Raw genomic sequence first — 22,174 nt, forward strand, 5'->3', positions numbered from 1 at the left:
TAATAATCAATTATGTTAAAAAGTGTAAATCAGTACGTAGCAGTCATGGAGAATATTTTTTAAGTGTAGTCCTATATTTTTCACAAATATGAATACACCAAGGAAATATTCATTGCTTTCTTTAAAAGTAAATGATACAGATTTATATTAACAGAAAATGCTTAATGTAATCATTTAAAAAAGTAAATTAAATAAGCTGCATGACACTTTACAGCCTTAAGTGTACAATACAATTGACAAAAATCAGAAGTGTGAACATAGTAATAGTATCAGCCCATATTTATGCAACAAAAGTATTCTACTTTCCAATAAATAGCTAAAAAATTACATTTTTAACAAATTTGTGAAGATGCTATATTTTGGGGTCAAAAAGGAGTCTTACCGAGCCTTAACTTCTTTATATTTATCAATATTTGATATGAAATATATATAACATAGTATATGAAAATCCAGTCATGAAAAAAAAATAAAATCTTAAGAGTAAAAATACTCGTAATTCATACACATTTCAGTATAACTTACGATCAATTTTAATTTGTAAGATTTTTTGTGAAAAGAGTCGCTGTATTGTAAAACCATGCTAGTATGAAAAGAAAAGGCGTTGAAGTTTTATATCATTTAATGAAAACAAGTATACAGTTGAGATCAGACAGTATCTCAAGACTACTTTTTATATCATACCTTCTTTATACCTGCAGGTCATACATAGTTTTAAACATTATTAAGTCCTATAAAGACTTATATTGCTCCAAATCATTGATTTTAAAATTTAGCCCAAATGTTGACTTGATATTGGCCTAAATGCTGCATTTTTTTTCAACCCAAATGTTACAACAATTAATTAGACCTAACATGCATATCCCATAGTTTATGCATGGTTTTCTTCAGTTTAAACATGTTTAAGGCTAATTTCAATTTTTTTTTCAAAGTCAGAAAATTATTTTCAGGAAATCCTGGTGTCATTGTGACTTTATTGAATCATGTTTTTTCCCCTAGACCAAACCTCTTTTTATAGACCGCAATATATATAACTGGTATATAAAAATAGTAATTGTTTAAAAAAACCACAGAATTGATAAAGTACAAGATAGGATTTTTTATAACCTTTTGTTTAGTCATGCACTTAATGTTAAAAACCACAAAACACTTATAAAAACAATAAATAATCATGAACCATTACTAATTATTAATTTTTAATCCTCAATTAAAAGTGCATCCATCATTTTGCACTTGACAATACATATTGTCATTTCTGGATGTGGCTAGAAATTGACTTTCTGAGGTTGATCTATATGCATAAATTTTATTGCATGACATAAATGCAGTTGATTGAAAGAAAAGCTATATAATACATTTGTATTTAAGTTTTAGTTAATATCTAGACTAGAGACAGATATTACATAGGCAACTAGAGGAAATCTCAAATTATTAAGCAGCCCTCTTCATTTCATTGGTAATGTTAAATTCCTAACGAAAATTATTGTTTTCTCAAAAATCATGGAAAAATACTTAGATAATTCCTTCAATAATGTAACCTTATCAAGAAATCATTTAGATATTAAGGTTTATTAACACCATATTTTTACTATGAAAAAATGTATCAGTCGTACCTACACATCTCTATTTCTGTAATATCTTGATGTCAATCTTTCACTTTCATTGCTCATAAAATCTTTATTTCAAAAGATATTTTTTTCAAACATTTTAAACCAATTTCGAGAAAAACTCAAAAAATGAGAGAGAGAAAAAAGAAAAGAGAAGGAATATGTCAGTACGGAAAAAAGGAGTCTGCAAAATAATGAGAGAGCCATACGTGAAATAGATTACATGACATTAAAATGGAGTTGCTAATCTCTTGTATTATATGTTTCTGTCTATACACTATGAATTTTATAATATATCAATGCATATTCAGTTTTTTTATGTTAAAGACTAGACTTGAAAAGCCAGCTTAAAATAAAATGAAATGTTTATACAGTCATTATAAAAATGTGAATTGTGTCTTATTTAATGTGTTTTAACTCAATTTGTTTTTTAATAGGACCAGTATAATCAATGGTTTGTGGCCAAAGTTAAATTTAAAGAGAGGAATGGAAGGGATGTGTAAGTAATTTGACACATCATTTGATTTTTACATGTGCTGTATAAGTATCTGTGTAATTCAGTGATTGTTCTGTTCAATGTTGATTGTATATATTAAAACCCAACTTTAAATAAAGATTACTTTCCTTTACTTAACATAGTAATTTATTTAGCACCCTGGGCAGTTGAATAATTTCAGAAGAAATGCACATTTTGAAATAGTGGACAAAATGTAGTTCTTTATCTTGCCTCATACACTCAGCCTGGAGCTGCTTCTGGAATACAATACAAAAATAAGATGTAGTATGATTTCCAATGAGGCAACCCTCCACCAGAGACTAAATGAGGTAGAAGTTCCAATTTGATAGCTTGATGGAGCATTGGTTTATGGAATCAAATGTAGTCTCTGTGTAAGATTTTGAATATATATGTAATTCTTATTTGTTCCATCACAAATAGGTATTTAATGAAATTGAAATAAAAAAACAAAGAAGCAGAATTAAATAAATATTATTGATATATATAATTTACTAGTAAAGATTGAGGCAGCACCAACACCTTAAGTTAGAATTTTTTTTTATTTTATAATAAAATTCGTAAGGGTTCCGTGGAACCCAGTGTCTCACCTACTTTTGCTGTTCATCGCAGGCTCAACAAAAATGGGGAACAAATTATTAAAAATTTTCCTCTAGATACTATCTTTTGATTGTAAGAAGCTTCTGTCCAAATTTGGTAAAAATCCAGGGTGGTTTATGAATCTATGAATAAATGTTTTAAAAACTTTTAACTGCAGACTGTATGTACTGTTAACTGGGAGAAAAACTAAGTCCATGTATAAGTAAAATAAGGACAAACAGGATTTGTTTTTTACAAAATTTACTTCTGGATACCATCTTATGATCATAAACAAGCTTCTGTCCAAGTTTGGTAGAAACCAGGATATTTTAAGAAAGTTATTAAAATTTTAAAAACTTTAACCACAGAGTGAATGTAATGTTAACTGGCAGAAAAACTAAGTCCATTTATAAGTAAAATACGGATAAACAGGATTTTTTTTTACAAAATTTACTTCTGGATACTATCTTATGATCATAAACAAGCTTCTGTGCAAGTTTGGTAGAAATCCAGGATACTTTTAGAAAGTTATTAAAATTTCAAAAACTTTAACCACAGAGTGAATATTTGTGGATGCCGACGACGGAATATAGGATCGCTATGTCTGGCTTTTGCGACAAAAGTCGCAGGCTTGACAAAAATCAAATTCAAAGCAGCCTGTATTATAAATGTAGATTTTATCATTAGATTTATGCCCCAAAAAAAACAACCCAATAATTTTAAAACAGTTGACCTGGTTTGAATAAAGCATTTAAACATTTTAAGTGCCAACATTGTTTAGGTTATATTTACAGATACAGATTTTACATAATAATTTTTTGATATTCCTCTTTCACTTTTTCAATTATAATTTTTACTCCAAAAATATCAGAATTAACACATACACATATATGCATCAATGAATACTGCAGGGCTAAAACAAGAAGCCTACCTTCCATTTCTATAAAAAGTCCATTTAGAAATTACCCTTTGTTTTGAACAAAATTATAGAAAGAGCAGACATTTTGTTAACCCATCTATGTGGAAGACTCCAGGTGGAAGATGTATGTTATATAGCCCATTAATTTTTTGTTTGGCTCTATGGAATGCTTAATGCTCACCAAGTATTAATGAAACTTTTATTGAAATTTAGGATATCTGTCAAAGCTGTAGAGAATACATCTGATTTATAAATACATATTTCAAACATAAATACACATAATAATATAATCTGCGAGCATTTTTTAGATCTGTTGGACACCTACATCATAATTGTTGATATTTTGAATTTCTAGATATTTTGAATTAACTTTAAATTTCAGTTACACTTTTCTTTTGTACTACAGAATAGAATAACTTCATTTTCAGTCAGCAGCCTATCAATGATAACTTGTAACATTTGAGCATTTTTCAGATTTTCATGACAATTACTCCCTGTTATTTGATACTTGAATTGCAAGTCTGGGGTATTCTTAGCACTACCATGTGTGCATGTCCTGTTTTATGTCAATGTATGCTTTTCTTAACCATTAAGTTAGGCATGACACAAATTTTGTAGTAGAAACATACTTTTGAAGTATAGGGCATTTCAGAGGAGGGTGCCATAGTGAGAAATAATCCTTTTCTTAACACTTATAAAAGCCTTCATAATTTTAAATGGGGGTAAAATGTAGATGCAGAATGATTTTACTATAATGCTTTATTTGTTTAACAGCCAAAACCCAGAGATCGGAAAGGAGAACAAAGTAGAAGTTATATCTTATAAGAAAGGACATTTACCAAATACACCACTTAAACAGGGAGATGTAGTAGTAAGTAAACACAGTACCAATATTACTCCATAACTATATTGTTAAAATTTTCTATATAGTAAAATTGTGTTGATTTTATTTTGATATTTTTTAATTTTATAACTAGGAATATACAGATCAACATACATTGACATTTTTATGTGTTTATATTTTAAACACTGATCTTTTTTTATTTTTTAAATCTGCATATTTTGAACACTGATCTATTTTTAAATCCATATACTGTTTAAAACAACATTTGACAAATTCATGAAAATCTAGGACAATAACATAAGTTTGTTAATATTCTATCAAATAATACATTTGCTATTATAAGATAAAAGCAAACTAATATGTAAACTTTTTTTAAACAGTATAATATTTTATTTCAGTTGACTGAGGTAAAGTTAAAACACTATGACTCATGTGCGAACTTTTTTTAAACAATATAATTTTATTTCAGTTAACTGAGGTAAAGTTAAAACACTATTGTGATTTAAACAGCAGTCTGATCAAACTTGTTAGCCTGGGCATTCAGGATTTCTGGAGCTTTTTTCTAGATTGCTTTAAAGTCTTATTAGAATGTTTTAACAGTGTTGATCTGGTAATGTAATGTTAAAGAATTTGTACCATAATTTACAATGTAATCACTTCAAAAGACCAGCACATAAGAACAATATTTATAACGCCATTAATAAATTTAGGATTTTGTGCAATGTAAATACATGCATCTATTTTTAATGATTACATGTGATATACTGTGGACTCATAATTATTTGTAGGATACCTATTTTTGTGGATTTCTTAGGTAAAGATAAACCACAAATTAAAATGCTCAAGGAAGTTCAAATTTTGTATAGGCTTGTATGCAGACTTTGACAAATCCACGATATCAAATACACACGAAAGTAAAATTTCCCCATCATCCACGAAAATTGATATCCACAAAAATAAATGAATCAACAGTATTTTGAATGTGGTACAGATAACTTAAACTCACTGACTTTTGAGGCTGTGCTTTACTAAACCTTTAACTGAATATTTGTGCAGCTTGTAGTGTTCATGCTTAGTTGTGTAGGCTGTGATGTGACACTCGTCTTGGGATTTTTACACTTATTATCACAGGTTATGGTATTGTTCAGAGAATAGAGTAAAGTGTGGCTGTAGTTCTTTAATTATGAAAGCAATTTTCAAAAGCCTTCTCAAAAAATTATACTGAATTCTTGCATGGTTTTCCAGAAATTCTGTTGAATGATTTTTATAAGAGCTTTTCATAACTACAGTAAAACCTGTGTAACCTGAATTAGAATTATCTTCTGAGTAGATAAAACTACATGTATCGACTCAAAAAATTGCATTTGATGTTGTATTTATTCAATATCAATAATATATTTTCAATTTATTCAATATAAATACAGATTTAATCATTGTTCCTATTGAAATTTGCATATTTTTTTGTGTTTGTATAGTCATAGAATACATTTAAGAAGGCCTTAATTTAAACATTGTCAATTTCAAGTTTTTATTTGTCAAATGCACACAAAAACAAATTTCAATTGGAACAATGTTTAAAATTTTGTCAGAAATCAACTTTTTCAGTGAACTGACAAAAGTTTAAATGGACAAGTAAACTGCAAATGATTTGGAATAATGTTTTTGAAATGCTTAAAAGGTTGCCTTTGCCTATGCTTACTTCTTCTGAAGTGCTATTAATGCTTCTAATCACAAAGTTCCAGATTCTTGTCTTGACAAATTTTTCTATATCTAAATTTGAAGTATAAAGTGATACCTTGCCTGTGGTTATAGGTAAAACAGGGGTTATAGGTAAGTCAATGTAATAACCTCCCGTTGATTAATTAACTAATTACTGTAAATACTGATATTTTCTTCGGTTGTTAATTCACGATTTCAATGCATAAACTTTTCCCACAGAGGTTAAATTTACTAATCAATGACGAATTCACACTTCATACCAATAATTTTGCCTTTTAAAAACAATTTGCACTGGGGATATTTTCATGCAGTTGACAAGAACACGAAATAAACAACAACAAAAAAAACCTGTACAAAAATTTACTTCTTGGGTAAATAAAGTAATTTTTCCTTATTCAAGGATGAAATAAACTAATAAAAAAAGGCAAAAAGTCAATGATAATCCTGCTTTATACTGACCAGAAATAAAACAACACTAGGATTATTTATATGTAAGGTCTTGGCCTACTTTGACTAAATTTGCAACAGTGACAAAGAGAAGAATAACAATATAGTTTGTATGCATGAAGAAATGGCAGAAGTTTTACAATTATGTTTAATATTTTTAAATGTTATTTTAATACCTGGAAGTACAAATAGTTTTAAACTTCTTTTATTATCCAAGTAAAGTTAATCATTTTCTTGACTTGTATGACAATTTTCATAAAAACCATTGAAGATTCTTTACATTTGATTGCGACCTTATTTATTACTGTCAATTAATAACTTTGGTCTTTGATACTGAAAATAAATCATAACTGTTATATTATATTGATCTTTCAAACAATAAAAAATGTTTTAAAATTATTATAAAAAGTAACTCATTTTTCATGTAGTCATTACAAATGACATTCTTTTGTATTTTCAGAGGGAACAGAGTCTTATTAGATTTTTTATAACAAAGAAAGTGAAGTATGTGTGGAACACAAGTTCTCAGGAATTTGAGAAGGCAAAGTTAGTTTTTACTCCAGTTTTTTTTGCAATCAGTATAAATTAAGGAGGATTTCAAATACATGACATTTATAATTTAACTTGGATTTAAACCTGTTTTGTTTACGTTATGTCCCTTTAAAAATTAAAGGAAAATAATAATATGCTATTTAGTTGTTTTTATCAAAATTTATTTTAGATATAAGGGGCTCCAGTAGGGTACCTTTAAAATCTTTTAAAGCTTTTAATTTTGTATATCAGATTGAAAAATATGGTGTTTTGGAAAAAAACTGATGAGTTCTTTAAACTCCCATTCAAAATATTTGAAAACTGGCAAAAATTATATTGGTTGACTTTATTTTTGACACTGAAATGTATCTATTTATACAGAAAAATAAACTTATCTTAGTAAAACTTGGGACCTCATTTACAATGGGTGTAAGCATTGTCCACATTATTTCTTGCTTAAACTTGTAAGTAATAACAAAATACACTTTCTCTGTGAATTCCTTTTTGAAGCAAAGATTGTTCTGTTTATTTTATAACTCAGCATATGAGACAAAGTCATTTTTATTGGAACATGGTATGGTTTGAAAATTTGAGTAAAGAAGCAAATCTGAATGAAAATATAGAAATTTGAGATATAATAAGAATTATGAAATTAAGCAAAACAGAAAATAATTGTGGCTCTCTATGTTAAGTTTTTCATGTTTGGTAAATCATCTGCATTTCTAAGGTAATTATGAACTTTTAATTGAAGAGTTGATTTGTCAACACCTCTAAGGTAACTATGGACTATTTATTTAACAGAGGATTAGACCATTCGACAAGATGCTCATACTTCCATGAAGCTTCAGGACTTAGTCATTTAGAACAGTCTCAAAGGTAAGATCCTTGTAAGATAATATGAAATGGTCAATCCAATTAAAATACAGATCCTATGTCCACACCTGGCCTTACAAGGATCTGACTACACTCCGTCCTCCTTTCTGTTCTGATAAATTTTATATCAACCAATGAAATTTCTGCCTCCAAATTGTTGAAAGTGCGTATCAGTACGATGAAACCTGAGGACCCCGAAAGGTTGTTAAAACAGAAAGTAGAATGGAGGGTTTTTGGATCCTTGTAAGTGAAGGGTAGATACAGAATCTGTATTATAATCAGATTGTACTATGGTTTGAGAACATGTATATAGAACCTTACTTTTTGGTTTACATGAGATAATTTGTACATAAAAACAGAGCATCTATTATTTACATTTAAGGTGACTATTCCGGATGATGTCATATTTACCTAAATAATATTATTTTTTTAAATATGCCTGAGAAGATAAACAAAACTAAATATTTGAAACTGAAGGATGGAGCATAAAACATTATTAGATATGAAAGAGATAAAAAACATCGGTGTTTTATTGCCTGGAGTACTCTTAATGGTATTTTTTTAATGGTGAAACTAGGATACAAGCTTAAATCATGCTCAAAGGACTTTGGGACTTTGTTGCAGTGTTTAAAGGTTATTTTGAAAAGTTTTTGAAAAAGTACTTACAGTTTACCATTGATATTTGACATGCTGTTGCATTAGCATCCATGCAGTTCAGTTTCAAGCAGGATATAATACTCTGGATAATCATGGGTGAAATCTTTGCAGAAAATAGTTTTTTGTGACAGTATATAAGTCAGATAATGCATATTTTAATTTTTTTCTGGTTGCATAGCACACTGATGGATGTCAGGATTGATCAAATGAAAGACCGACCATAGGGAGGTCCTGCTTTGGACAACCCTGACATCCTCATACCTGCCATCTTTTTAAAACCTTCATGGGGGATTTTAAGCACAAGAGAACCTAGTGCATGTTTCATACATGCATAAAGTGTATTTGGTAAGATATACTATGATTTTAAGGAGTATATAAGTACTTAAATGCCATTAAACTAATTTGAAAAAGTATTTTGAGGTATTAAGTTCACATAATAGAGGATTAAGGTAGTAAGCCCCCCCTATAAATCGTGTTATTTGGCAGGTCTGCATCCCTTGGTGTTTCATATGACAAGAAAACCTTTTAGAATGGGTTTTTATCTTGAACATATTATTAAAATTTGCAGGAGAAATGTATATGGCAGTAATTCTATTCAGATCCATGTGACACCAATAATCACATTACTATTCAAAGAGGTAAGATTAAAAAAACTACAAAAAAAAAATAATTAAATTCAAGGTCATTCAGCATGAAATAACTTCCAGGTAATATTTCATAGCAATTGACAGATTTAACACAGATAGAATACTTTGGCTCTGAAGTAGATCATTTTAATAAAATCATAAGAATAATAAACTTTTATTCACTTTTTAATATTAATCTATTATATACAGGTCTATCTGTTTGATCATGGTTCTTGCATGTTACAATACAATAAATTTGCATGCGAAATATTAAGAAAAGTTCTTTTTTTTGCCTCATTTATATTTATAATTTCAATTTAAGTTGCTTCAAGTACAGGTGGTAAACAAATGTTTCATGAAACATGTGACTCCTAATGACAAAATTATTATGTTAAAAAAGATATACCTGTAGTTAGAGTTGATTTCTGTGGTGTAGGATGATTTTTTTATTACACATTTTAAAAGCTTATACAATTTGGTTAGTGGATTTGGTGTACCATATACTTCATACCCCATGTTCTTTCTTTACAAAGTTATTATTATATTAATTTATTAAATGAACTTCTGATTGGCAATCACATCACATCTCCTTATTTTTATGTTCACAATCTGCTAAAATATCAAAGTTTGCTCCAAACAAGCAGATATATGATATGAATAAGAGGAGATGTATATTAAAAATAAATACTTGCAGAGAGTTTTGTTTTTAAATTACAAATTTCATGCAGTCTATATCCTTTGTTTTAACATTCCAACATTATAACATGTAAGTAAGAAGTCCATCTTTGACCTTTTATTACATAACTTTCTTATATATTTGTCCCAGGTAGTTTTTATGAATTTAAAGTGATTAAACTGGTATAGACCAGATTTCCCTTCTTTATGATTGATATGCAAACATGCACCAAATTTTATGTTCATTTATATCCATGGTTGTAAAATGAGATTTATATTCAAATGACCATACAAAGATATTTACTTATACAGTGAAGAAAGAATTTATATACACTGTATATTTATTATATCATCTTAATGTCAAAAAGTGTTTTCACATTTAAATATTTTGTTTCAAGACCACCTAGCCAAATAATGAGATCTTTATACCCCTGCAAATAATTTTTTGAGGTATTTAGGAAGCCATCCATCCGTTCATCTGTCTGTTACAACTCCTCCTAATAGGTTGGATGGATATTAATGAAACTTTCCACAGTTATAGAACACTACCAGACGATGTGCATAAAGCATATTAAAGGGGAGATAATCAGATTGCTAGAGTGGTATCCTCTTGTGATTCACTGACAGTTCTAGTGAATTATAGATCAATCATCTGTCAGTCTTGAATCCTTAATATTAACACTCTGCTGAACAGTTAGAGCAGATGAGATAAAACTTTGGGATTGTGTTTGTCAAGATGGTTGCACCATGTTACTTTGTTTGAAATGTGTCCAAAAATAAACTTTTCACATTTTAATATTGAACTTAGAAGATTGTCTTCTTTAGAACTTCCAAAGTAACTTAGACAAAATATAACATAATTATTTCTCTGTTGTATTTTACAAGTGTTGTTGCAAATTAATGCTAATTGGTAAAACAGTGTGGTTCAGTATAGTCCGTACAGTACTTTCTGATTGCTTGGTGGATTTATGGGATGAAATTACTTTGACTGCCTCAAATGATAACAAGAATGAAGGAGTTTACACTATAATATCCCCTTGTTGGCACTGCAAGAGAATAACAAATCTCTATAGGTATCACAAGGGTGTAGAGGAGAGAATTAATTGTAACTCTTATCTAATTGAGATACAAAAAGGTTGTAGATTTTGAATTTTATAACATTTACTCAAGAGTTGAAAGCAATGTCGTTTTAAATCTAAAAGATATATGCACATTTGTTAAAAAATACTTTTAATTTTTGTAGGTGTTATCTCCATTCTACATATTCCAGTTATTTAGTTGTTCTCTGTGGTATGCTGATGAATACTATTATTATGCTTCCGCTATCGTCCTAATGTCAGTCATATCTATAACAGTCACTATTGTACAGACTAGGCAGGTAAATTTGAGGTCATTATCATTAGTGATAGGGGAGAGGTGTTGAAGTTTTTAGTAGCTCTCTATAGTAAGCTGATGAATACTATTGTTATGCCTCAGCTATAGTTCTATAAATTCAGATTTATATATGTAGGACTCAAATCTATGGTGAATTCCAAATCTATGGCAGATTCCTAATCTATGGCAAATGTGACGTCATGTCATTTTAAATCTATGGCAGATTTTTTACAATCCTAATCTATGGCAAGATTTGTAATTTCCTAATCTATGGCGGATTTTTTTTGGTTTCCCAATCTATGGCAAATTTTGGGCAAATGATAAACAATGCAGTTCATATACGACTAATGATCGACTTGTCTTAAACAAGTGGAAATGTACGACAATTTGAGCATGTATATAAACAGTTGTGAAATAAACATTTCATAATGTTCAACCAAATCATGATGGCAATCCAAATTTCGTAAATCATGAATTCATATACCTTAATATGGACTTCAAGATTGAAATAATGTTACCTGTTTAACCCATTCATTAAACCAAATAGTAAGTCCCTTAACAAACAAGAGGGCATTTTTTTTAATAAAAAAACTAAAATAAAGAAAAACAGTTTGAATTTTCACATATTTCTGTCATCGTTAATACATCTTTTTTATTTGAGGACGATTTAAATCAAAATGGTATCCGGTAATTTTATCTTTCACTTCATAAACTTTGGCAGCCGTAGACTGTAAAATATTTAAAAAATATTCTGTACCGATAAAACAGCTGTGCCCTAATTCATCGCGAGATTCGGCCGGTACAGCACATTTTGCCCTTCTTCCGGATAATAGGTCACATTTTCATTTAAACCATCCGCAAATTGTTATAGAGAGAAATTCCTTCAACTGAACTTGTGTTCAAATCTCTGGGTTCCGCCATCGTTAGCGGCGGCGACGTTGTAATATGGCGTTATTCAATTGTGGCGTTATATGTTACTTTTTTCCAAGAAAATTATGCAATTTCAAAATCTGCCATAGATTTGGAGAAAACAAAAATCTGCCATAGATTTGTTTTGTTTGACATTTGTAACGTTACATTTGCCATAAATTAGGAGTCTGCCATAGATTTGGAACCCACCATAGATTTGAGTCCTACATATATAACAGTCCTATTGTACAGACTCTACAGGTAAGTTTGAAGTCATCATCTTAGTGATAGGGTAGAGGTGTGGAATTGTTTAGTAGCTCTCTATGGTACACTGATGAATACTTGTATTATGCCTCAGCTAGTCCTAATGTTAGTTATATCTATAACAGTCCTATTATATATATTATATATTTTTTTTAATATGAGAAGGATATTACTGTGTTATACATTCTTAATGATAGCTTCTTTATTTACATGTGATAGAGATGTTCTTGTTTCTTTAAACATTCTGAGTAAGAAAGCCAGTTTAAAAAAAAAATAAAACATTTGAATGTAAAACAGATGAGATAATGAATCAAGTACTCTCCTGAGTACAGACTGCAAAATCGCATACAGCTCTTTGTATGATTCTTGAATAGTGTGACACAAATGTCATAATATTATACACAACTTACTCTTTAATGTAATGGTCATATTTTCTGTAATATATAACAATAAATCATGTTCGAAGTATTCAACAAATATATTACCCTTGATTTCAGATGCAAAGAGCTTTGCGAAATACGATTGATTCCTCCAGTATAGTTACTGTTTGTAGAGGTGGTGATGGTAAGTACATCACTAATGGAACGTTAAGTGTACACATTCCCCTTCTCGCAAATTTGGCCTTGTTTAGGCTTAAAAATTTCTTCTGAGTCAGACAAGCCATGAACTATTTCCAATCTAATATTGAAAATGTGCAAAACTTAGATTTCAATTTGGAGGAATAACGTTTCCTTGAATACAGCACCTTTTGATGGCACCCATTTGTGGATATTATGGTTCATTGCAAATTTTCATTGAACATTGTTTTAATACAACATGGAATATAAGAACACAAAAGAGAAAAAAAACCAATTTAACAATGCATTAATTAGGTAGGTTCTTCATGTTGGTAGAGCAGGATGAAAACAGAAAGTTTAGACTGCTATTGGTAAAACACAGGGTATTATGATTAAAATTAGAATGTTTGTCTTACAATATGTTACCTAGAGACTTCCTTTAAGAATTTTTGCGAGTTTTCTTTTATCTGCACAGAGTGTGGCACACTAACATTCACTATGGAAATTGGGATCAATGAATTATTGTCTGCCTTTTCCTTGTTTTTATTACAGTCAGTCACAAAAGATTTTTTGAATGCAAATCCACTACATATATGAACAAAATGATGACAGAGTCACTTCATACCATGACATGATTTTTTATTTTTATATCAGATTAATCTTTGGGGATTTCTCAAGACCAAAGCAGGGACTTCTCTTATTTAATATATTAATGAACTCATCCATAAATGGAAAATCAAGAAAATCAATCATCTTTTGAAATGGCTGGTTTAAAAAAAGTATCTGGGAAGTGGTAAAATATGTTTCTTTTCCAGTATCAATGTTAATGTCTTATGTATCCTGAAAAGGAAAGTTGTACATGTTTTATGTCTAAAACATTAGTTTTAATCAAAACTACATATTTTGCAGAATACATTGAAATATCGTCTGAAGATTTAGTCCCAGGTGATGTGATAGAAATACCAAGAAATGGGTGTATCATGCAGTGTGATGCTGTATTAGTGGCAGGCAATTGTATTGTCAATGAAAGTATGCTGACCGGTAAGAATTGAGTTACGGGTTCCCAATTTACTGTAGGCAAGTAAGTATCAATATTTTCAATGAAAATAAGATACTGTAAACCGGGAAATTTTCGCGCCGTCTTTATTTCGTGATTTGCCTAGTCAATCTAGATTCGCGCTGTTTTGAATTCGCGATTTTCCGATGTCCAGAAAAAAAAATATTTAAATTTTAAAACTGCATACTTGTTTGTGTACCGTTAATTAGTGAGCGATTTTAACCATGTCCGTCGGTAGTAACTTAATCTGATATCGATCAATAACTTGTTTGGACGAGTGAAAAGTTTTCATTTGTAAATAAAAAATAAAATTTAAATTCATTAGTTCTTTCTATCGTAGTGGAAAGATTTATAAATTTCTGATTAAAACTTCATCACCGGGGCCTCCTTTACTTCCGAAAACGGACAATCCGGCATTTCAAAGTGCAAATACAGAAGTTGAAAATATCTTAGTAGACAATTCACCTGTTGGTAAAGGTGGCACAAAACGTAAACGGAGAAATTACAATAATTATTCACCAGAGGTTCGAGCTAAAATGGCAAAATATGCAATTGAAAATGGTGTGCAGAATACTGCAAGGAAATTTACAACTCATCTTGGAAGTCCTGTGAATGAATCAACTATTCGGAGCATAAAGTCTTCATATATGAGACGTGGGCTACATAAACAATTTGAAAATGTGGCCTAACTTCCTAAAAAAGATTGTAATAGACCTCTTTTTCTTGGGAAGTATGATGCAGAGTTACTGGATTATATAAAAAGCATACGAGAATTCGGTGGTATAGTTAATAATCAAATAGTTATTTCGTCTGCTAAAGGAATACTAAAATATCATGATTCAGAACTTTTAGAAACCTTAGAATTGAAAAATGTGTTGATGAAAATAATATTCCAGATGATTTAATTTTCAATCGGGACCAAACTGGTGTAAATCTTATTCCCGGTGGTGACTGGACAATGGACGCTAAAGGCAGTAAGCAGGTTAATATTGTTGGCATAAACAATAATGTAAAACGTCAAATCACTGCGTTGTTAACAATATCTAAATCTGGTGTTCTTCTTCCTCCCCAGATAATATATGCCGGGACAACTGAACAATGTCATCCGAAATATGAGTTTCCTAAGTCATGGAATATTTACCATTCAGAAAATCATTGGAGCAATACGGACACTATGTTGCATTACATAGAACATTTGCTTGTTCCCTATGTAACGGATAAACGTGATGAACTTGATTTACCCTTAAAACAGCCTGCTTAGCGATATTTTATGTTTTTAGTGCTAATAGACATGCATCCGTTTTAGATGCACTACACAGAGCCAACATTAAAGTAGTGTATGTTCCAGCTGGGTGTACAGACCAGTTAGACCTGCTTGATTTACGTGTCAACAAAGTGTATAAAGATATTTTAAGAGCACAGTTCCAAGATTGGTATGCAGATGAAGTGGCAAAATTTCTCAAAAAAAAGAAAAAACTTGATAAATTTGAAATTGACATGAGATTAAGCGTTATTAAACCACTGCACACCCGCTGGCTAGTGAAAACACAAAAACAATTAGAAACAAAGAATGACCTTATTCGTAGCGCTTTCGAAGCCGCAGGGATAAAAGTTAATCAATAAATCCTTTGATCTGTGTGACAGTTACAATGTGCTAATCGGTATTTAAACGATTTACAGGTGTACTTTACCTAACTGTAATGTGTGTTGTTTTTATAACAATTTTATCAGTGTCGGAATTAGACTTGAGATAATTTTTAATCCATTTGTCATTATTATTAATAAATGTTTTATTACCAAATGTCTGTGTATATAAACTTTTAGAATCAAAGGTCAAGTAGTGTCATTTAAAAAGTTGTTGGTATACATTTGTCGTCGACATATACTATTTTCCAACCGTGTGCTTTGAGTAGATTTTGTTCATGTCTATACTTCGATATAGGTAGAAAAAAGCATATTTTCCAGTTAAATATTCACGGTAGTTTTGATTTCGCGTACCAACTGCTACCGCGAAAATAGCGAAAATAAAACTACCGCGAAAATTTCCCGCTTTACAGTAACAGGTACTTATGACATGAGTAACAGGCCCCAGGATACAGGATTCAGACAGAGCTGTATTTTCAGACAAAGTAATTTAACCGGTAATTATGGCTCAAGCAGCAGGTCTTTAGAACATATGTTTTGTTAATGAAAGAGGTCTGAGCAGCTATTACAACCTGAGTGGCATGTATTCATTACATTGTACATTAAAGATATATGCATCACAAAAATAAAGTTGCTTCTTATATGTGTAGGTAATTTCTGAAAAAATCAATTTATAATCCTTCAAAATGTTTAGATTTTAAATCCTTTGATCATTTTCTGGAAATGTTAGCATTGAGGTGCATTAAGTATCAAATTTATGCCAAAAATAGCTGTTCTATAAGGTTGGCTTTTGACTGAAAAAATGAACGAAATCACCAGTATACAAAATTTTTGTTGTTTGTATGTAATTTTTCAGGGGTGGCATAGAATCCCTCAGGAGATTTTTATGCCCCCGCCGTAAGGTGGGGGCATTAAGTTTTATGTACGTCCCAAAATTGGTTTCCGTTCTGTAACTTAAGTTTGCCTCAACCAAATGTTATGAAACTTATACACAATGCTTATTACCACAAAACACAGATCAAGTTTGAATTTTGGTGGCGTCACTTTAACCGTTCTAGAGTTATGCCCCTTTATAAATGGAAAAATTGCAAACTTTTTAGTTTCCTTTCTCTAATTTAAGTTTGCCTCAACCAAATGTTATGACACTTATACACAATGCTTATTACCACAAAACACAGATCAAGTTTGAATTTTGGTGGCCTCACTTTAACCGTTCTAGAGTTATGCCCCTTTTTTATTTTTAAAAGCAAACCTGAATGAAATCAAAATATGTTTTTTTTTTTCTTATTACAGGTGAAAGTGTACCAGTAACAAAGACCCCATTACCTAATCCTAAAATGTCTAAATCTCAGGATGATATTTTTTTCAACATTAAGGAACATTCTCGTCATGTTTTGTTTTGTGGCACTCATATCATTCAGACCCGTTATTATGGAACCCACAAAGTTAGAGCTGTTGTCTTGAGAACAGGTATATTGTATTCCAACTTAAAATCTTTCAAGTGATTCTGTTAGACTGAATGATGTCCAGTTAGGGCTGTTCCATTAAAACATACATGGTACCCAGGGAAGGCACTTTAAAAATGGGGTAACCACCTATAGAGGCAAATTAAAATTTCACTAACATTTCCACTATGCAAAAACATAGATGACACCCACCCATAGTTGAGATTTGGAAGTACCTTCCCTGGGTCCCATGTATATTTTTATGGAACAGCCCTTATGAAAAACATATTTACAAGGAACTAAATGATTTTTCTGCCTTTCATACTTAAAAACTTACCAACTGATAAAATCTATTGAATTTTTATAGGAAATATTAATTTTGTTTTTAATTAAGTCAGTTTTACAAAGAATTGATCTAAAAATTAATTTGAATTCAATTTCTTATATATACTTTATGGAACTCTTGCGAGTAGAATAAATTTTTCCAACAACAACATAAATCCAAATAAAAAGTGCTTTATTGTAATGCAAATGAATTTTGGCCAATTTGTGTCGTCAAGACGTTTTAACTTGCCATTAATGTGAATATTCATCTCCTATTAGGTTTTACAACAGCTAAAGGAGAACTTGTCAGATCCATCATGTATCCGAAGCCAGTAGACTTCAAGTTTAACAGAGATACATACATATTTGTTGGAGCTCTGGCAGCCATTGCTGGTATAGGATTTATCTATACAATTGTATTGATGGTAAGATATCTATAATGCAGCCTAAGTGTATAATGTAAATAATAATGCTAGAGAAAATGATCTTATAGATCCTTTCACTTGGACCACATGCAGTCTTGGTGTGAGTGGTGGAACAGTTGTATTTTTTGTAAAAAAAAAATGATTTTTTGGGTATATGTGTGCCACAGTATTGTAATAAATTTTGACTCATTTATATATTAATAGCTCAATTTTATACATCAGTGCTTTTGTAGTTTGACACATTTTATATGTTGAGCTCAATTTTACACAACAGTTCTTAAAAATTGTAATATTAAAAGATTAGATTTAAGTGCCTAAGAATCAGACAGTGGTGAAAACATGACAACTCAAGTTTACATTAATTTAAGTTCAGAATATATAATGGTGCACAAATATAACATTTGTTTCTTTTTTCTGCTCTGGTATTTCAAGATATAGAAATTTACAATTAAGGAAACTAACTCCGTAATTTGCTATCAATCTAACTAAAAGTTATCTAGAGATTTCTAGAATTACCAGACACACAGAAATGAAAGACCTATCATTTCTAACTCAGGAGAGGGTAACTTCAAAATAGGATGGTTAGGTCAGGAAGTTTTATTTTGCCTGATTTTTAGAAAGGCTGACACTTGATGCATAAATCCCTGGTTTCTTTTGGTTTTATTGTGAAATCGTCACATATTCTCATTATCCCATCTGATTTACCTCAATTTGGTTTTAAATTAAATGAAGACACTGTATGACCCATAAAACATTCTTAAGTTAAAGAAAGATGATCATGTTGTAGATATTTAGACATTGAAATAAGGAATTCTGTGAGAAGAATATTTTTTCTCAATTCAACACATACTTCATATATGCACTAAATTAGATGACTAATGTTTATCTCAATTATTTATCTGAATTTAGGTGCAAGCAGGAGAACATCCATCAGACATTGTAATTCGTGCCCTTGACCTGATAACAATAGCAGTGCCACCTGCCTTGCCAGCAGCACTCACTATTGGAATTGTGTTTGCCCAGTACAGATTGAAGAAACAACTTGTATACTGCATTAGCCCTAGAAGTATCAATGTCAGTGGCAGTATCAATGCTTTCTGTTTTGACAAGGTACATTAGTAAGAGTGGTCAAGATTGCTAATTTAGAAACTTGATTTATAATTGTGAGTAAAGTGAGATGTGGGGTTAATGTCAATGAAACAAAATGTTAATAAGCTAATTATAATACAGGGATCCAGTTTCAATGAATATCATTTCATGACATATTTTTATGTACTGGGTAGATGGCCTTTAATGGTGCTGTGCTGTTGAGTTGCCACATCCTTTATTCATATACATGGAAATGTAGCAATTATTTGAAGTTCGTTAAGAGTTTTATGTACACGTAAAGTAAGTGTAGTTTGTGGAAGTGAGAACAAAAGTTTTGCTGTATCAAATTTTGTTGTGCAAGCAATACAGTTAAAGTGTCACAGTGGATTTATTCCACCATTGTATTTATTCCACAAAATAATTGTCTTAGTGTGGATCATCCACCAGAGATTTTACAGTAGTACATATATTTTCCTGTCCTAGAGAATATATGCATAACAAATTGAACATAATGCAGAGGTTTTTTTTCTCGAGGGAAATCCATGAAAAAATGGGGCTAAGTTGCAAATTCCATAAAGTTGATACCTCATATCTTATGGTAAATTTCCCAGAGATCAAATAAAAAAGATTTTTTTTTCAGACTGGTACCCTCACAGAAGATGGCTTGGATATGCATAGTGTTGTTCCTGTGGAAAATGACAAGTAAATATTAACTTTTGACAGATATAATATTCATTTTAATTCTTAACATAAATTTTGATATACAAAGAAAAAAAAGGAGAATACCAGCAAGATACACATATAAAATTTTATCTCAGAAAATTTTAGATAAAGAGTAATGGGGCTCCAGTACGGTACCCTCTTAGGTCACACGGTCACTTATAAAATTGCCTCAGGTCGAGAGGTCACTTTTAAACAAATTTAGGAAAGTTGGTTTTGAACATTTTTAAAGGTCACAGGTCCTTTAGATGAGAAGTCAGATCGTAAGGTCTCCCTGTAAACCCCCAAAGTTGCAGGTCCGATTCGACCATATTGGAGCCACAGTAGTTGGTGTAAATCTTTCTTTCATTTTCTCTGAGAAAGCCATTCTTTGATTAGTAAAATTTGACAGAATTTTGATGACAAAGTTTAGTCATCAATTTTTATATATTTATAATCTAAGTTGTGATTCCTAAGTGTCTGCATGTTCTAGGTTTTATGTTCATTCAGTAATGTTATGTAGCCTATAACTTCGATGTGAGTGTCTAAGTACTCGTTCTGACTATACATAAAGCTGTTTGTGTATTTATTTGTTGTTTGCCTGATGTCCAGTTGCAAATATTTCCATGCATATTCAGGACAAGAAGAAATAAATAAATGAAATAGGTTATTTTTACGAAGTGGGTCACCCTGTATGTAAGGGGAGGGAATCAAGATATCCACTGGAAAAATGGTACCAGTACATAAGATAGTTACAGAAATTTTGTTTTCATAAAATTGAGAATGGAAATGGGGAATGTGTCAAAGAGACATCAACCCGACCATAGAGTAGACAACAGCCGAAGGCCACCAATGGGTCTTCAATGCAGTGAGAAACTCCTGCACCTGGAGGCGTCCTACAGCTGGCCCCTAAACAAATATGTATACTAGTTCAGTGATAATGGACGTCATACTAAACTCCAAATTATACACAAAAAACTAAAATTAAAAATGATACAAGACTAACAAAGGCCAGAGGCTCCTTACTTGGGACAGGCACAAAAATGCGGCAGGGTTAAACATGTTTTTTGAGATCTCAACCCTCCCCCTATACCTCTAGCCAATGTAGAAAAAAACAAACGCACAACAGTACACACAGTAAAACTCAGTTTAAGAGAAGTCGGAGTCCGATGTCAGAATAGGAAACAAAAGAAAATAAACAAAATGACAATAATACATAAATAACAACAGACTACTAGCAGTTACTGACATGACAGCTTCAGACCTCAATTAAACTGATTGAAAGATTATGTCTTCATCATATGAATATCAGGCACAATCCCTCCTGTTAGGGGTTTAGTATTAGACCATCATAAAATATATGAGAAGAACATAACCTGTGTCATGCCAACAACTGGTTTTAGAATAAATATGTTAAATTCTGATTCAAAGACCCTATAACATTGTATAAGTGAATCAATATTAAAGCCAAAATATGCAATCTTTAATGACCTGACAACAGTATCGTAACTATATCCCTTCTTAATAAGTCTGTTTAAAGGTTTTGTTAGCTTTTGAGGTGAATACTGACAATTTTGTGCTTTGTAAAGAATATTACCATAAAAGATTGATATACTTACATTTTCATTTTGAAATGCATGTTTTCCTTTGAATTAACTGCTATACATCTATCAATAATCATCTTTTAGATGTTCTCAAGACATTTGTTTTAAAACCAGCTAGCACTTATGATATATTTATTATCTTTTTGGGCATAGCATATTTAAGGAAACTTGCTGTTACTGCCAAGTTTCCCATGTTTTGACATCACATTGATACTCACATACATACAACAGCAATACTATTTATAAGGATTAACTTTCATCTGAGATGATCAAATCCAAACACCCTGGAATCTAAAAAATCCAAAAACCTCAACAAATACTTAAAAGTTCTTAGGCTTGATTTCACTTAGAGAATTTTAGCCTTAAGATATGACAAAATTACAAATGTATGCACATAATTTGTGTCCAAAACATATCAACATGGTAGTTCAAAAACTGAAAACTATTGAATTGATGAAAATTTTTTCCACAATTACATCTTAAATTTTATGTATATTCTGTACTTATAATGCAGTTTGAACAAGGAGTACACTGACTTGAGTAAAGTTGACAATGACAGTTTTATATCTGCAATGGCAACTTGCCATTCTTTAACTCTGATAGAGGGTGTTCTAAGTGGTGACCCATTAGATCTTATCATGTTTGAAGCTACAGGATGGGAACTTATTGAGGAAGGAGAAGACTCGTCCAAGTTTGACATGATTGCACCAACCATCGTCAGGCCAAAATCTGATGAATCAAGATCTTTTGACCAACACTTTAAGGTAAAGAAGGTTTTCAGACACATTAAAAAAT

At 30.9% G+C, this 22,174-nt stretch overlaps 1 protein-coding gene across 1 annotated transcript in view; it reads left to right on the top strand.

The window, feature by feature from the left end:
- Positions 1-22,174, top strand: part of LOC127720129 (polyamine-transporting ATPase 13A3-like) — a 202,396-nt gene that overhangs the window by 26,444 nt on the left and 153,778 nt on the right. The window contains exons 4-16 of the mRNA XM_052226570.1: positions 2,042-2,103; positions 4,391-4,487; positions 7,087-7,172; positions 7,959-8,033; positions 9,256-9,325; positions 11,232-11,366; positions 13,033-13,099; positions 14,002-14,133; positions 17,087-17,263; positions 17,842-17,987; positions 18,897-19,097; positions 19,717-19,778; positions 21,894-22,143. Of these exons, the coding sequence (XP_052082530.1) occupies positions 2,042-2,103; positions 4,391-4,487; positions 7,087-7,172; positions 7,959-8,033; positions 9,256-9,325; positions 11,232-11,366; positions 13,033-13,099; positions 14,002-14,133; positions 17,087-17,263; positions 17,842-17,987; positions 18,897-19,097; positions 19,717-19,778; positions 21,894-22,143 (1,560 nt within the window). The remainder of the gene's footprint in view (positions 1-2,041; positions 2,104-4,390; positions 4,488-7,086; positions 7,173-7,958; positions 8,034-9,255; positions 9,326-11,231; positions 11,367-13,032; positions 13,100-14,001; positions 14,134-17,086; positions 17,264-17,841; positions 17,988-18,896; positions 19,098-19,716; positions 19,779-21,893; positions 22,144-22,174) is intronic.

Source organism: Mytilus californianus, unplaced genomic scaffold (genome assembly GCF_021869535.1).
Source record: "Mytilus californianus isolate M0D057914Y unplaced genomic scaffold, xbMytCali1.0.p SCAF_11, whole genome shotgun sequence".
NCBI lineage: Eukaryota > Metazoa > Mollusca > Bivalvia > Mytilida > Mytilidae > Mytilus > Mytilus californianus.